This window comes from Aythya ferina (genome assembly GCF_964211825.1).
Source record: "Aythya ferina genome assembly, chromosome: 11".
Lineage (NCBI taxonomy): Eukaryota > Metazoa > Chordata > Aves > Anseriformes > Anatidae > Aythya > Aythya ferina.
Window position 1 is genome coordinate 828,896 of NC_140307.1, and position 17,740 is coordinate 846,635.

Genomic DNA, 17,740 nt, shown 5'->3' on the forward strand with positions numbered 1-17,740 from the left:
AAAATGAATAGTCATCAAAGATTTTATTAACGTGTACTTCTATAACTGTCTTATTTTGGCTTCACGTAAGATAGAAAGCAAGTATAACACATTAAAGGCACATACCTAGCCAGCTTGTTCAATATATCATTTCTCATATAGCCACTACACAACGTATTTCGGTCAACAATGTCTGCAGTCAGAGCGGGCCAATTCGCCTGTCCACGCAAAGTCTGGTTGGGCTCAGATTCTTCAATCCATGAACAAATACTAAGCCAGTCATGCTGGGCTGTCAAGTGCATCCAAAGAACCTCAGGATTACATGTGGAAAGTTCTGTATTAGAAAAAAAGCAAAATGATGAAACCAACAGAAAAAAAGTATTTTAGCAAAATACTGACATTTCTGTATACATTTATGTATTTTTAATGAACAGGTATCTTCTTTTACAAGAACAATGCTGAGATAAATATACTGTTGTACCTTATTAGAGCTTTATGTCAGAAAAGCTAAATAAAATACTATGGCGCAATAAGCTTTGCAGACCATAGCAGGGTATGACATTTACGGCAACTGGCAATTCATCAGACAATTCCCTTTCAGATAGTTCCAAATTTTTCCCTACAGGATACCTGTCATAACACAACAACACAGATCCCAACAGAATTTCAATTGCCAAAAAAGTAAGTGACCTACTGTGGTAGCACGCAGCTTCACTCGTATCAACACTACTCCTACACAATCGCAATACGCTACTTCAAAGACAGTCAGATTTTTAATTCAGAATTTCTTCTAACTTTCAACACCAGGATACTTGCCTTGGCGTGCTTTTTTAGGTAGAAGAATCATTTCCTGAATGGACTCATCCCACCACTGAGCCCAGTTAAACATCACTCTGACTTCCCTATTGTGAACCCGATGTCCTTCACAATTCAACAAGTCTAGAGCAGCTGTATGTCCAGAAAAGTCTTGCTCCTTTCTCCAATTCTTTAAACTGCAATGAAGTTTTGCATTAGTACATTTTCTAGTACTTAAAAAAAAAAAAAATGCAATCTAACAAATAGGAGATGATGAAAAGATGAAAGATGAGAATTAACAAGTTTTACTATTTAATTTTTGATGACAGTGCTAAAATTCATAGCAGGATTTATTGAGCTAAAAGTTTGAGAGTGCATAGGAGACCAACAGGCAAAGAATTAACTCGTTTTTCCAAAACTGGCATAGCAAATAATAAGTAATATCTTTACAATTATTTAATTCTAAAATCATTTTTCTGGGTTATTTTGTTTGTAATATTATAGACATATCAAAAATATAACAAACATTCCATCTGAATATGCTTTTTTGCTTGATTAATAGCTCTACTAATATCCTTCATTAATAAAAAACTTGTATAGTAGTTGTGGTGAGCTGGGGGTTGGCCTTTTCCGGCAGACAACTAGCAATAGGACAAGAAATGGCCTCAAGTTGTGCCACAAGAGGTTCAGGTTGGAAATTAGGAGACATTTCTTTGCAGAAAGAATGGTCAGGCATTGGAATTGGTTGCCCAGGGAGGTGAAGGAGTCACCAACCCTGGGGTGTTTAAGGAAAGGTTTGACGTGGTGCTTGGGGACAAGGTTTAGAGGGCGACGGTGGTGGTAGGGGGGTGGTTGGACCAGATGATACTGGAGGGCTTTTCCAACCTTAATGACTCTATGACTACATACTTCATTTAAGATGATAACAGAAGATCATATTTGTTAGTGCAGTAAATCACATGTGATGTAGAAGCCAGGATATTTAAAATACTATTAGCATTATTAATTACTAATTAAAACTGATAACCCACATTACCTGGAAAGAGACTGAATCTCTTTATTTTCTTGGAAGGACTCCGAGTAAAAGCTTTCAACCTGATGCACAAAGTCTATCATTTTCTTCTCTTTTTCAGAAAAATAATTTTCTTCTTGTAAAACTTTCACCTTTAATTCAAATTAAAGTATTACCTCCAATTATATATTTTCTCTACTTATAATATATCTAAGCTGCAAATGACCCTGCAAGTGTAGAGAGTTAGCCAACTGTAGGAAAAAATGCTAACTGCACTGAGTTAAATACACTTTTACCCAAATTTCAAGAGAGACAAGACTTCATACTGTGTGTAAAAAGATGAGCACTAGATCAGACACAGAACAAAGAAATTACATTTTAACTAATTTTTACTTTAACTGCAAACAGAAAAGAACATAGGCATTTTGGTGACATGTTTCAGCAACCACATTGCAAGGATGCAGGGACAGAAACTGTTCCCATTCTGAAAGTATGTTCGATACAATGCTTTCTCTCAGCATAAATAAATATCAATCTTCAAAGCTGAGAACATCAGCTAGAACAAAAAAAAAAAACAACAAAAAAAAACTTTTCTACACTTACCAACAGATCTCGTACATGTTTATCAACTGTGTAGAAACATATCTTATGCAATTGCTGCTTCACATCAAAGCCCTAACAAAAAAGAAGATATTCATTGTATGCAAACTGTACGGATGCAGCTGTACATTGACAGAATAAACGCACCAGTTTTCTTTCCAAAGTGCACAACCTTTTACAAGCATGCTTGTGATACTCACTTCACCAGCTACTGAGATGCTGTAATAACCCGGTGATCTGAATGATCTCTCTAGCAGGTTTGCACAGATTTGTACCCTTTACTACCTACTCCTTTCAGGATCACCTTTACACTTCCCCAAGCACAACATTAATCAATATGCTTTCATGAGTAACGCTCCCTCAGCATTCTGAACGTACATTAGTGATCAAAGCAGTACATTAAAGCCTGGTAATTTTAATTGCATGAAGTGTATGTTAGTGGGGCTTTGAGCAACCTGATCTAGTGGTGGGTGTCCCTGCCTGTGGAGGAGGGGGGTTGGAATTAGAGGGTCTTTAAGGCCTTTTCCAATGAAAACCATTCTATGATTCTATTCTATGATTCAATGTGGTAGAATAATTACATTCACAAGAAAGCTCAGCCCCCTGCCCCTATTCTTACCACTAATTTGTTTCATTAGTCATAAAGAAGCGTTTAAAACTATCAGCATGCTTACTGAACACCTCTCACCATATTTCTTAAAAGTTCTGAGGCCTCTCTGGTATTGTCCTTCAGAAGACGGTCATAGACCAGATTCAAACCTGTCTGAATAAATTCTTGAAGACTTTGAGCAGGATGCTGATGCATTCGGAAGAAGGTTTGGGCCTCTGGCATTTTGTTGCTTAAGATGGCCTCAGCAATGACTTCCTGAAAGGGAAGAGAAGAATCTGGAACAAACTAGTGCCATTAAACTTCAATGTTATCACCTCTGATTCCTGTGCTGAATAGTCAAAAACTGATTATTCATTTTTACCTCTGGTGTCAGTTTTTCCCACGTTTGGCTTTCTTCCACTGCAGGTAGGTCTTCATCAAGATCACTTCCTACATCTGCGATATTTATTTGTGGCCGAGGGTAATTTTTCATAAATGTCCTAAGTTCAATAATGTAATCAGTTAAAATATCTGCAGCCTTCTGCAAGTATTCATCAGGTTCTGTCAAGAACATCCAAGATATCAGTTAAATGAAATTAACGACACAACATTTTTAATGCTTATCAATGTTGAATGCATTCTCCTGACTTCACTAAATAAAACACACCTCAGAGGAAAGAGCTCATCATCTCTATGTTGCTATTTCACCTGTACAGGTACTGATACTGACAGTCACTATCAAGCTACACTCACCATCCTACCACTGCTCCAGAGAGGTGCACCTGACTTCATTGATGGATGTATTTGCCCTTCAGGGACAAGTAAATGACAACTAAAATTTTTAACTAATTATTCGTCAGATAAGCCCCGTTTAAAATGCAGGGACATTTTAACACAGCATATATCAGCTATTACTCGATTCTTATACCTTTTAAGCTGTAGTTCAAAGGGCAACATTTCAGCAACAGTGCCACCTTAAGCAGTTATGCACCCCTACAAACAGCCTGCACTCCCATCAGACAACTGTTCTTTTTTCTGTACCAGCCCTTGGGTTATATTGGGACATACAACTGTTGCCACACAGTAAATGAAACTGGAAGTGCTCCAGATGAGAAATAACCTGGTAGGCTATTTTTCAGCTGAACTCGTTTCTTAAACTAGTCTGCTCCATTCCATGGCCACAGGAATATTTGTGCCAATGTATTTCAGGTGGTGGCTCTGAGAAAAGGATGAGGGCTAAAGTGAAGCCATTTAACTGCACTACTATGAAGGACCCAGCATCACCTTAAAGTCTGATTCTGCCATTCTTACACATCCTGACGTCCCAATATGATCCAGCTGACGGTACCCTGCCTGATGTGACAGCCTGATCATAGCTGTTCGTGCTTATATACAGATACTGTATTCATACTAATTTCTCAGGCTTCCCCTTAAATAATACCTTTCACTTAACTCTAGTGCAAGCCCTTTTTCATTAATTCTAAGTAAATTTAGGCTTTTAATTCAAAAATTGAGTTCTTATTTATCTAAACAATTATATATTACATTACTATGCATGATTCAAAATGAGTAATCTTACCCTCTGTGTGGACAAAAATTTCTTCAAGTTGCTTGCTAAGGAAAGTCAACGTGAGGTTTAGCAGCTGCTCAGAAAAGTGTTTACTCTGAGGTTCCATATCATTTTCTCTGATTGCTGAGCAAAGTAAATTTAAAGCTGGCTTCAGCTCTTCCAAATCTGCAATAATTACATAAGAAGTTGCATCTGCATTCTATCACGAGTGATCATATAAAATATAAATTAGAATAAAGGTATGCTACTAAAATCTTCTAAAGCGTGTCAAACAACTTATGTAACATGCTTTGCTTTCACATCAAAATGCTTAGAACAAGTCATTGCTAGAACTCAATCAAAAAACCACATTTTGTACACCAATTCTCTTTCATTTTCCGGAATTAAAGAAGCTGCAATACAGCAACATCCCAACATAAAAGAGAACAGGCAATTTGATGTGGTTTTACAAATGCAAAACCATAAACTGAAAGGCAATTCAATCTCAACCTCAGTGTATTACAGTATTTTACTCACTTTTCAGAAAAGACTCAGACGCACTATCAGTAGATTGTTCGGGTCCAGAGCAGGGTGCAGAAAGGTTAAAAAGACTTTCTTTGCTTTTTAAAAACAAGTCTACTGTGTCTAGTTGACGATTTTCCAAACCAGCCTAGGCAGACACACAGTAGCACCGTTACACACATATTCTAAAAATACATGGTACACTTATTGCTAGCACTTTTACTTCATATGCAGTAACAAAGTATGCATGCAGAAGAAAAGAAGGAATTTAAACTACATGTGCAATGCCTATAACCTGGAGTAACAAGATGACCTGCTGAGTGCCCGCCGTGCTCTTTTAATTGGTTTTGCAGAAACTGCCCCAGTATCTTTAGAGATAAAATGTTAGTTAAGCAATTTATTAGAGTTTGATGGGGGATATAAAAAAGCATTGTGAGAATCAGGACTTTGAATAAGCTTACAGCAACTGAAAACTGCTGTGAACCTTCCCCCCCTTCCCTATCAGTTCACTTTCTATCACACCCTTCAAACAAATTAAAAGAACCCTACCAAATGTCTCCATCTAAGCTCCCTCCCTCCAAATATGACTGAACATAAACTGACAGTGCACAGAATTACAGTGTGGACAGATTGTTGCAGAGTCCCAGACTTCTGGATTAATAGTTTTTTTTAAAAACAAGGTTTCTCTCAAAAGAAGAAATTAGAGCTGTAGGACATGAATCAGCCTTATTTACCTCTAGCGCATGTATTGGAATCGAACATCGTCCCCATCCATTGAGATGACAAACAGAATCTACGACTCCAGCACTGCCATAGATCATCAATCTATTCAAAAACTCTTCTTGAGTTAAACCAAACAGAATTAAGGAAAGACCATGCTCTAAATAAAAGAATCAAATCATAATTAAAAACACATAAGCAAGTTGCTACACAGCAGATAACAACACAAAGTTGTAGTGATTCCATTTGGATTTCACCTCAGCAAGAATACATTCATAATTAGCCAACAGCAGCCAGACAGGCTGACAGAACACAAACAGCAGTCAGACAGAAGAAGACCACAAACAATAAGCCTCTTTAACTGAAGCCTGCACCAAAACAATTACATAAAAAAAGCCCTTCACCTGTCAGAAGTAGACATAATGGCACATCTTCGTTACAATCCACATAAACAGAATCTTTGCTGAAGTGGTAGTAAGTCACATCTTGTGACTCGAAATCCCAGAGAGCAAGAGTCAATCTTTCATCGTTTGTTAATATTACAAACAGTGCTTTAACTCCAGTTACAGATTTACACTCCAGTTTCACCACTTCTTGTGGTTCTTCTACACAGATTTGTTTCCAGTGCTGCCCTGAATCACTGAGAGTTGTACCACTGCTTTGTAATGGTTTGGAAGGGACGCACCAAACAGCCTTTGGAACAACAGCCAGCACCTTCTCAGGAGTTTCATAGATTAAGGGATCATGATCTTCAAGATGGGTAAAATACTGATACCACGGTAAATTTGTGTCATACACCAAATTTGGAGAACGTGGTCTTCTTTTCCTGATTGCATCGCGTAGTGAGGATAAGTGTGCCTTCCAGGACCTGGGATGAAGAAAGAAGTTATCCATAATACCACGTATTACGGAAGGAACAACACAGCTAACCCAACTTTTAACATTTCCTCAGTCAAACAATATGTTTTTTGGTTTCTAGATTAGTATTTTCATTATGTACCTGTCCACACGGAAAGACGATGACATAAGCTCCATACTGTACTCAGAACTAGCAAGGTCATCCTCATCAAGACCTTCAGGTGGCTTCACTGGAAGACTTTGAGAATCTCTTTTACAGATCAAATGCCCAGGGAACTGTCTGAAAAGAAATCATTATTAGAATTAATTTTTACCTCCATGATGGATTATTTAATTTTTCCCCCATCATATTTAACTCTATCGGGAGTAAAATCAGAAAAAACGGGAGCTATCAGCGAAGCAGTTTTCTCTCTGATTAACAGTATCTACATAAATGTATCTAGGTAAGCCATCAAAACCTGATGGTATTTCCTCTGAGATAGACAATGCCTAAATTACAATCTTGTCCTAATTTATCAAGCAAAAGGCTGTATCAGAAAAGTTTAACAATCCTATATGCTCTGCCATTCTTCTGAAAGGTGTTGTTCACCTGCACTGGCAGTAACTGAGAGCACATATCCCTATCTTCCTAGGAAAAAAAAAATCCACTATAAAACATTTCTACTTCTCTGTCCTGCTGCTTAAAAAGTAGAGCAAATATTAATGGGCAATCTTTAAACAAATGTGAAATCTCTGCTCTACCCTAGAGCCAGCACTCAGAATAAAAAGCTGACAGCATCTCAGCTGTTACAGGACTAAGATTAGGCACATTTAATGTTAGTTGTACTTAACTTTCATTTAGCAATTCTGCTAAAACTTTCATTGAGCAATTCTACTGCAAACATACCTGAAGTACTTGTTTAGATCCACAGAAATGGCGCTGTTGGAAGAACTGATGATCACAGCAACACTGAGATCATATGACACTTTGACTGCAGTGAGCGGTGATGTGATGGCTGAACTCCTGTTCTCATGCTGCACACCTCCCTGGCAGAGCGCTACATCAATGTTCGCTAGATTTGCACCATCAAAAGAATCAAATATGTCTTTAAAAGGTGTCAAAGAAAACACCAGGATTCAGATAGTCCAATGAACAAGAAATTACACAGAAGAGGAAGACAGTGAATTGTTAACTTCGTAGCCCAGGTCAATCTTGGCACTGCAAAACACTTAGAACTGCGTGTTTTACAGCAGCGTTTTAAGCCCAGGTAGACTAATTCTAAAGCATCTAATTAAGAAAAGAAAGCTTAGGGACAGGAGACTTAAGCACATTATACACAGCTCTACATACCAGAAGTGCTGAAAACCAACACTCCAGTGTGGAACAAATTTCCACTAATACGCTGAGAAACTAGAGTTGACCCAGACATTTCTGATGAAATGACCACAACCACACAACCTCTCTGCTGAAAGCACCTTCAAAAAAGACTGTTAAAAGAAACTTGTGTGTAATCCTGACAAAAGAAGAAAACTGACCTTGTTCTTCCAGATCATTTACACCACCAGCTAGTGCCTACTGCAAAGGATACAAATCCAGCCAGAACTGTCTAAAAAGAAGAGAATTCCCCTGCAGAAGTTTATATCTGTTATTCTTTCCAAAACTTGCGGTGCCAAATCAAGGGTAATGCAGTCACACGTCTCTAATGATGAATCTTCTCCAGGAAAGGTAAGATGCACAACAATGAAGTTATTGAGCAGAAGTAGGCATCTGTTGTCTTTAAAAGACAGTATCCTCAAAGACAATATTGAAGAAAGACCTGTAAAATTAAAGGTATTTTAGGATTACAGCAATCTGGCACTTTTGACTGTAAAGGTATCTCAAGAAAATCACAGCTCAAAGACATTGCCTCAGGCGCTATACTGATAAAAGTTGTGATTTGGGGCTTGTTTTTTTTGTTTAAATCTCATATTTTGTCAGGAGTATTAATTGTAGAACAGTGTCCAACAGTACAAGTTTTTTAAATGGACACTACTTCTGAAGAATGCAAAAAAAAATCACAAAAACATTTTTCAGTCAGCACTGAAAGCTACAATCTTTGGAAATAAAGATATTTTAGCAATGGAAACTTTTAAATAATATGTAAAACATCAAAGCCCTAAGTCCTGCAAAGACTGCACTATGACTGTACACTACACTTGCCAATCACGGAGCACAAGGTTCAACACATAATTAGTCTTTGCTGGATTAGTGAACAGCCCCATTTGTTCTGATATGACGGTGAAAATTGGAGATAGCACAGCTGCATGAACACACTTATTTTTGACTTTGTGTCATCCAAACATCTGACCCTCAACAGCTTAATTCCTTTTAACAATGTCACCTTTGATTACAGAAGTGTCAGTTATTTGTCAAGCTCATGAATACTGCTTCTGATCACGCTAAATCAGTGCAAAAATACTTCACACTTCCCTTGTGTTCTGCATCTATTTGTTTCACCAAATGAAGCAGACAAAATCGGACCTGTAACAATTACAAATATGGAATACACGTTGAGATTTACTCACTAATATTTTTGACTTCGAGGTGCTTTTTAAGCGTATCTTCCTTACAACTGTGCAGGAAAATCAGGTTACAATCTCCATCTTCTATAGTGAATTCATAGACGAACAGTTCGTGATTCTTACTAAGAGCCACTATTTTTGTCTTGTCTGCTTGTAGATCACAATCTTCTGTATTCTCCCACAGGAAGCTGAAGATGCAATATTCAGTGTGTTTATTGACCTTACTTTCCCCATTTCATACACTGAACAGTTCTGGAAGCATGCTAATGATGTACAGTTCAATTTTAACCTTTTGAAATAAAGATTCTGCCACCGCCCCTTCCCGCACCATAACATGCTTGTTCTCTAAAGGCGGCTGCAATGCAAGACACTGCTTGAGAAATCCCTACTTCTCTGCTAAAGAGACCAGATTTCTGTCTGTGTAATTCTTTTCTTTTGTCACCCATGCCACATTACACTCTGCTTCAGGACTTCTTTTAGAAGCAGGAGGAGCATTGCTAGGGTGAAGAGAGCCTAACACCCATTTTGCCCCGCTGCTGCTTGGGCTGACAAACTCTCCAGGTGCCCGTCTCCATCCGTACCTGCTCTCACATGGGAGTGGGCAACGAGGAAACATCTACAGGGCCTCAGAGGATGGGCACAGAGGATGGCACAGAGCACCATGCAGGCGTTGCCATCGCTCAGCACCGCACTTGCTGGGACCCGCAGCGTGCCCGTGGGGTCGCCTCAGCGCTGGGAGCCACCACCACGGCCTGAAGGCGCCTTGTGACCGCCTCGTGTCACGCGCGAGCGCTCGCCCTGACCACCAGGAAAGGAAGTCAAGGCCTCGGCTCTACAGCAGCCCATCTAGCAGGCCGGGCGACCTCCCTCCACACCTTTTATTTTATAAACCTTTGTAATTACAGAATCCCAGAACCACCTAGGTTGGGAGAGAGCTCCAAGATCGCCCAGTCCAACCCCTCACCTAACACTCCCAGGTCCTCCACTAAACCAGATCACTGATCAATACATCTAAACGTCTTTTAAAGCCCTCCAGGTGCGGTGACTGCCCCATTTCCCCGGGCAGCCCTCCCCGACGCCTCACAGCCCTCAGCACCCCGCGGCACGGGGATTTTACACAAAGAGCTCTTCAGGGCAGGGTTTTGACCCCCCCCCTCACTCTCCTGAGGCGTTTGGAGCCCTCCCCAGCCCGCCCCCCCCCCACCAGCCCCTCACTTACTCCGCCCAGGCTCCCTGCAGGGTGCAGCCCCGGGCCCGGCCGCCCCCGCCCGGCGCCAGAGCCTCCAGGTGGATGCCGCCGGCGGCCAGGAGGGCTCCCAGGGCGTCCTGGCCCCTGCTCAGCCGCAGCCGGGCCGCGTCCCGCGGGGAGCCCCAGGCCTGCCCCGAGCGTGGCGCCAGCAGCACCCGCAGCTCCCTCACGGCGCCCGCCGCCATTTTCCCCCCCCCCCTCCCCCCGCGGCTCCTCCTCAGGGGGCGCCGCCCGCCGCCATCTTGCGGGGCTGCCCCCTTCCGGTCAGCTGAGAGCGCTGCCGCGCGCCGCGACTACAACTCCCAGCAGGCACCGCTGCGCAGCACCGCCTGAGGGGCGGTGGAGGGGGGAGCCGCGTTGCATGCTGGGAGTTGTAGTCTCTGTCGGTCAGCGCTGGCTGCGGCGGACGGGTGAGGCCGAGATTATCATTAAATAGATTAAATATATTAAATATATTATTAACTAGCTCGCTGTTTCCACTGACAGCGGAATACGTGCCACCAAACGCTGCTCGCAGCCTCCACAGCTGCCAAAACCAGGGAACCACGGGCACAGCGCGCAGCACCCCCTTCAGGCTTCCCTAAGAGACCGCTGAGGGGACGGGGGTGGCCACGCCCCGTGGGCGGAGCACGAGCTAAACCCCGCCCCTCACACCCCGCCCCGTCCAATCAGAGGGCGTGGCCCCGATAACCACGCCCCGCCCCACACAGAGCGCCGCCGGGGCTGGCGGACGGTGGCCGCGCGGGGCCGCTCCGCGCTGCCCATGGCGCCGCGGGACCATGTCGCTGGTGCTGGGGCTGCTGGCGCAGGCGCTGGGCAGGGCGCTGCGCTACTCCGCGCCGCGTAGGGCCGGCCATGAGCCCCGGGGCCGGGCCATGGAGCAGGACAAGGCGCTCGAGGTCTACGGTGACTGCCGGGGAGCGGCGGGGCTGGGGGGGGCCGTGAGGGGGCCTGTGAGGGGCCTGGAGGGGTCTGGGGAGGGCCTGAGGGGGGTTGTGAGGGGCCTGTGAGGGGCTGGGGGGCGCCGTAAGGGGTCTGTGAGGGGCTGGGGGGGGCTGTGAGGGGTCTGTGGAGGTGTGGGGGCGCCGTGAGGGGCCTTTGGGGGGGGGGCTGTGGGGATCTGAAGGGGCCTGGGGGGGGTGTATGAGGGGCCTGTGAAGGTCTGGGAGGGGTCCGTGAGGGGCCTGGGGGGCTTAGGGGAGGTCTGGGGGGTCCTGTAGGGAGCTGTGAGGGGCCTGGGGGGATCTGTGAGGGGCCTGTGAGGGTCTGGGGGGGCCGTGGTCCCGGGCTCTTGTCGGGGTGTAGGAGGTGTGGGGGGTCCTCGTGTGGGGGAGAGAGAAGGGCTGTGGGGTTGTGGGGCTGTGGGGCAGGCCGGGTGCGGCCCCCTGGGTGCCCACAGCCCTGTGAGGTGCCGGGGCCTGTCCTAGGCACCTCCTGGCTGTCCCCGGGCTGCCTGGGGACAGGTGGGGTGCGTGGGGTGGTCACGGAGCCAGGGGTGCGCTGAGGGACCCGGCCCTGCCTGAGCTCGGTCGGTGGGGCCGTAACGGGGCCATAATGAGGCCGCTGCTCCCGGCTGTGGGAAGGGAACGGGGCAGCTGTGGGCCTGCTCCCGGAGTTACTTCCACATTCATCACCTGGGGTTAGAAGCAACTGGGCGCACCTGGAAAGGCCAGGAATTCCAGGCAGGGCTGTGGGGGAGTCCAGCAAAACCTCAGCTACTGAGCGACTGGCTTCTTGGTGCTCAGCCTGTGAGATACGGAGAGGTTTCACCTCTGGAAATGCTCCGTGTAGGATCCTGCAGTATTGCAAATGCTGTGAAGCTCGAAGGCACTGCTATTGTGTAGGCAATTAGAGGCAGCGTGAGGATTTTATGCAATTAATTAGAGACAGCGCGAGGATTTTATGCAATGCTGTACACAGAAAAGACTTTGACAATGTTTCCTCTTTTGTTTTTTTTTAAACTCAACTTTGAAACTTGAGTGGTGTTTAAATAGAGGTATGTGAAAACGCCAGCAGTTCTAGTGACTTAGGTTATGAGCCTTAAGCACGTAAGTAGTCCCGCTGATTTCAGTAGACCCATAGTCTTATGCTTGTGCACAATTTTTGCAGAACTAAAGTGTGTCTATAAAATTTCAGTTTAAAAGACCAGCGGCATCCATGAAGTACTGTTAAACAAAATCTGCTCTAGTGTTCCTCCTGCTGCTTGGCAAAGTAACTGATAACGCTCTTGTATAAGTCAGACTTCCACGCAGAAGGAGGATGCAATTTAAAAACAGAGGGAAGAATGTATCAGAAGTTACAAGGAAATGTCAATGCAGAGATGATTCTGTTCTACATATCGACAAAGTAATTCCTTGTTTGGCTAGGCTTCTGTGGTTGGCTAAGGCTAATTCTGTTTTATTGTGTGATGAAACTTCCACAAGCTAATCCAGAACACATTACCTCTATGGAAAGCAACTCAGTTATTTTCTGTACAGGTTTATTAAACCTGGTTGATCCCCACATTTGACAAGCTAAGGAGGTGACCACTGATACAGATAAATATGGATTAGTGCATTATTTTTGTACTGGCTTTCCTTAAGATGGCTTCAAAATCTTATCTGTGAGGCCCTGGCTGGGAAGCGGAGGGGAAAAAGGTGGGAAGGAAAATTGACCCGTCTTGGTAAAAGGTTCGGTTTGCTTGCCTCTCAGGTTGTTCAAAGTCTAGCTGAAATATTGCATCTGTGCTTATCTTTTGGGTAGGCTAATTTCAAGTCAGCTGTAGTTCTGAAGGTAATACTTATCCTTTAATAGGCGTGTTTTGATTCCTATTTATTAAAATGGGGTTGTAAAACCAGATAACAAGTTTAGAACCAGAGTGTGAAAAGTGTGTGCACAGTGAACAAGAAATGCTTTAGTGTGCCCAGCTCTGAAGCAACTCACAAGGTAACACATCACTGATAGTTACGGCTCTGCCTTTTCTGAGCAGGATCAATATCAACAGTGCTTCTAATCAAAAGCATCTTGTATTAAATTTAGGAAAGCAACTTTATTGTTGGTGGCTTGTCTCCTGCTTTAGATATAATCCGTACTATCCGGGACCCGGAGAAACCTAATACTTTAGAAGAACTGGAAGTGGTAACGGAAAGCTGCGTCGAAGTAAATGAGATCGGTGAAGATGAGTATCTGGTTATCATCAGGTTTACACCAACAGTACCTCATTGCTCTTTGGCGACTCTCATTGGTAAGATTTTAGTTTAATTAAATCTGTAACAATGAATGTGGAGTTAATTTTAGGTTTTCTGAATAATATATTGCTTAGTTTAAAGGCAGTATTGCTTTGCCAGGAGTTTGACTGGGAATTTCATCTTGAGAACCCTCCTAGCCATACAAACAAACAAGAAATAGAAGATGTGGAGTCATTCAAGGTCTTGTATTTTTTTCGAGTTAGGGAGAGTCTTCAAAAAGAGCAGCTGTCAAAAATCTACTCAGAAGTGGTACAGACTTCCTTCTTTATATTCTCCCTTCCCTTATGGGTTGTTCCCTGTGCATGTGAAAAAAAAATTATGTGCAATCAAAACAAAGTTATGAACTGTTAGGAATTTGAGAGCAGTTACAGTCAATGAGAATCCGCACTTGCTTGTTTTGCTTTTTTTGCTATTTGTGAAGAGATCACGTCTGCTCTCTGAAATAATTTCTTTAAATGTACCAAGATCAGCAAGTCTCACCATGGTATATCAATACAAAGATTTCACAGGTTTTTTTTTAAATTTAAAAGCACATAACCCTTTAATTTAACTAAGGTTGTGTATTTATGCTGAAATAGACCTTGCTGCTTTATGTAGAAATTGAAGTATAGGTAGTAAGCATTAGCATGCAGAATGCTAATAATTTATAGTTTGACCCTGTTAGGGGTGTCAGTAGGATAACACTGAGACCTGAGGATCAATTACGTACCTGTCATCATAAACTGGTGTTAATCACGTCCTCGGCACTTAATGTTGGCCGGGTCTTTGTTCATCAGTGATTGTGCAATCCTTCAGTGGTGTGTGACCTTTGAAGCACGCAGTTCCTTGTTCTGGTACAGGAAAGGATTATGGCAACTGTTCTAAATAGTTGGTTAGTGTGGGTAAGAATGTAGGCAGTAAACAGCTTTTTTATTTTTTTCCTTCTCCACACTTCCTCAGCTGCACAGATTGCTCTAAGCTGGTGTTTCTTTTGGGGCGCATTTGCACGGCTGGCTCAGCCTGAGGACAAACTGGGGCTGCAGTTTGGCTGTGTTTGTCCACGTGTAGTTCACTGCGAAGTCAGATCTTGTGAGCAAACTGCAGCTGGCTAGTGGTCATACTCTAAGAATGCACCTCAAACCTCGAATTTGACGAGAAATTCTCTTTTTTTCTTCAAACAGGCCTTTGTTTAAGAATAAAACTTCAGAGATGTTTGCCTTTTAGACATAAGGTAAGCTATCTGTTCTGGAACTTGCTTTAAACTACCTGAATGACTGTATGCCAACTTCTCTTTACTTGACCCAGCAGCATTCCCTTTTTTAATTTGCGAACTGTGATAGAGGATGATTTTTTCCTAAAAGCTTGTCATTTGCCTCTGTAGGGTCGAAGTACAGTGCAGTACCTGAAAGGATCTCTGAATAACTGTGGCTCTTCCTTTCCTTTACAAAATGCAGTTTGTCACTGACCTTCTGAAATACGCCGCATTTCAAGGCTTTTTTGGCCAGCTGACGTTCAGGTGGAGGAGGGGATGTTTTCAAAGCCGATATTACAGTGAATCTAAGTCATGCTCTTGCCTTAGGGGACAATGAATTTAGCCTTCTGTGATATTTCTACATATCAAAGCATCATAAAAATAAAATGTTGGTAGTTGCTAAATCTACTGTACCATGTGGAATGCCTGATAGCTCTCGCCGGTGGACCCTATGTGAGCGAGCAGCCCTGAAAGCAAGATAACTATTGTCAGTTAGAAATCAGTTCAGGGGAGTTCTACCAGGCATCATCTGTGAAGGAAAAACTTCAGAATAGGTTTATTAGGGTTCAGAAGGACTGCAGAATTCAGAACTGGAGCTGGGTTGAGGAAATCTCTTCTTTATGACCTGTCGTAGGAACAGTTGTATAGATGATATACGGGCCTGACCCTGGTCATTATGCTGCCTTAAAAGGGGCCAGCCCTGGCTGTGCTGCTGGAATGTAAGGGTATAGAGGAAAAGAGAGTTAATATATCCTTAGAGAAAGCTATTTAGGTTTTAGCAGGATCTAAGAGCAGACCTTTAGTGACAAACATGAAATCTTTATAGGCCTTTAGAAACTTGCCCAAAATAATATAAATTCTTTAGCTTAGAATTTATGGTGTTGATTCTTACTTATTTTTTAATAGTTGCTAGCTTCATCATTCCAGTTAAACGGTGTAGAGCAAGACTTGCATTTCTAGATAATTAGGTAGATGGTGATTTGTTGTGCTGGACACATGATAACAATTAAGTTTAGCTTCAGTGAGATAAGATAAAAGGCATTGTTTACTTGCTTTTCTTTTCGTTCATCAGTTGTGGCTTGACATGTTTCTTTTTTTTTTTTTTTTTTTTTTTCCTCCTAGGCTGTTAAGTTAAATGCATGAAGGTGATTTATGTCTATTTAGCTTTTAGTCACATAGTCTGCTCTCTTACAGGAAATAGATACTGTATTACACTACCATTTCAAATAGAACATCATCTGTGATTCTCATCACTGAGCAAAACTTGCGTGTCTTTTCAAGAGTTCTTAGCTTGTGAAGGTGACACTTGCAATTCTAGCGGCTTTCAGACAAATTGTCCCTGAATTGTGAGCAGCAGAGAACTTGGTAGAAAGGTGGAGCCAGTTCTCTCTTATGTTTCCAGTAGCCTAACTCCAATTACTTTCTCACGTGAGCCATTAATATTAGAGAGGAATGAGTGACTCCACAATTTTGAAAAAGAATTATTGGTGCCTCTTCTAAAAGGGGAGGAGATTGTCTTCTGATTATATTGCAATAAAGTCTAAGATCAGTTATTGACATTGATGCCCTTCCATTGTCTGTGAATATTTCTAAAAGTATGGATTATGTGCATTGTATGTGTATGGTACACTTTTTTCTTCCAGTAATGAATATATTTCATGATTAAAGTATGAATCTAACATTAATGACCTCTCTTTCAGCTGGAAATCTACATATCTGAAGGTACACATTCCACTGAAGAAGACAGTAAGTACAGCTTATAGATGAGAGCAGTTTTAGACTGTTCTTTGAGAAGTGTTTTTCTTCCCCTGCTTTGCTATCCTTTTCAGAAACAAATACTCTCTTAAATAGCAATTTGCAGTGAAAGTTACTGCAATGTGCTGTTACTGTACACAGCATTTTCTCCCTCTTTGAGCTGGCCATTAATGAGGTTTGGAGAAACTTCACTGCAATGTGGTGTCTTACATTTGTCATGTTACTGATGTGGTATACATTATACAGTACCACTGAAACTGTTTCTGACTTTATTTTTCGTATGATGTTTTGCAGTCAACAAGCAAATCAACGACAAAGAGAGAGTAGCAGCTGCGATGGAGAATCCAAACTTGAGAGAAATTGTGGAGCAGTGTGTTACAGAGCCTGACTAGTAGCTATAATACCCACAGAGTTATCATTTTGATACATTTCTTAAAATATCTTTGTTTAAAAAAAAGAAAAAATAATCAAGGCCTTGAGTTTAATACTTGAGTTCTTTTTATCTTCCATATGTTTTTTTAAAGGAAATTGTTTATAAGATAGATTTAAATTATGATGAATTAGTCTCTGAAATAAAGTGATGTGTATAGCGTTAAGAGTTTGTAATACCTGGTGTCCAGAGAAATATTTTATCTGATTAAAAATGAAACAACACTGTATGTCCTGCCTTCTGATAGACATTGTGATATAAATTCAGTTTTGCAGGTTAAATTTCTATATTGTTTCAATCACTGAACGATAAAAATAAAACAGATTCTTATACTGAAATGCTGCTTTCTGAGTTCAGAAACTTTTTTCTTTTTTTCTTTAAGCTTAGGTTAAGATTTCTGTTAGAGAAATAAGCGTGTCATTCAACTACTTTGTTGCTGATGAACACATTAAATTTGAAATGAATTCAGAAAAAGAATTTGGAAACAAGCGATTGGACTGCAGCAAGGTAGATTTTTACTAGGATGCTATTCCTGCTAAATATTTTGTTTTCCCTGTAAATACACGTTTCTGATTCTGGAGGCTTTGCTTTACAGTTATCTTGAAGGCAAAGTTTTCCTATGGGTGATGCATTGCCAATTTGATCCTGCTCTTCCTTACAACTGAACTGCAGCATGAAAAGCG

The 17,740-nt window shown here is 42.1% G+C and overlaps 2 protein-coding genes across 2 annotated transcripts in view; one reads left to right on the plus strand and one right to left on the minus strand.

Annotated features, from left to right (window-relative positions):
* The window catches only part of SPG11 (SPG11 vesicle trafficking associated, spatacsin), a gene marked incomplete at its 5' end in the record, with an annotated part of 35,562 nt that extends 24,963 nt beyond the window's left edge, over nt 1–10,599 (minus strand). Inside the window, 15 exons of the mRNA XM_084532166.1 lie at nt 106–313; nt 796–971; nt 1,811–1,938; nt 2,390–2,461; nt 3,075–3,251; nt 3,358–3,536; nt 4,555–4,710; nt 5,062–5,194; nt 5,781–5,926; nt 6,171–6,634; nt 6,767–6,904; nt 7,511–7,709; nt 8,193–8,420; nt 9,169–9,353; nt 10,385–10,599. Of these exons, the coding sequence (XP_084388292.1) occupies nt 106–313; nt 796–971; nt 1,811–1,938; nt 2,390–2,461; nt 3,075–3,251; nt 3,358–3,536; nt 4,555–4,710; nt 5,062–5,194; nt 5,781–5,926; nt 6,171–6,634; nt 6,767–6,904; nt 7,511–7,709; nt 8,193–8,420; nt 9,169–9,353; nt 10,385–10,599 (2,804 nt within the window). The remainder of the gene's footprint in view (nt 1–105; nt 314–795; nt 972–1,810; nt 1,939–2,389; nt 2,462–3,074; nt 3,252–3,357; nt 3,537–4,554; nt 4,711–5,061; nt 5,195–5,780; nt 5,927–6,170; nt 6,635–6,766; nt 6,905–7,510; nt 7,710–8,192; nt 8,421–9,168; nt 9,354–10,384) is intronic.
* Nucleotides 10,600–11,116: 517 nt separating this feature from the next.
* CIAO2A (cytosolic iron-sulfur assembly component 2A) lies at nt 11,117–17,395 on the plus strand. The gene is made up of 5 exons (XM_084532670.1): nt 11,117–11,320; nt 13,473–13,637; nt 14,802–14,851; nt 16,573–16,618; nt 16,922–17,395. The coding sequence occupies exons 1-5, from the start codon at nt 11,194–11,196 to the stop codon at nt 17,017–17,019; spliced, it is 486 nt and encodes a 161-aa protein (XP_084388796.1). The 5' UTR covers nt 11,117–11,193; the 3' UTR covers nt 17,020–17,395.
* Nucleotides 17,396–17,740: the final 345 nt, after the last annotated feature.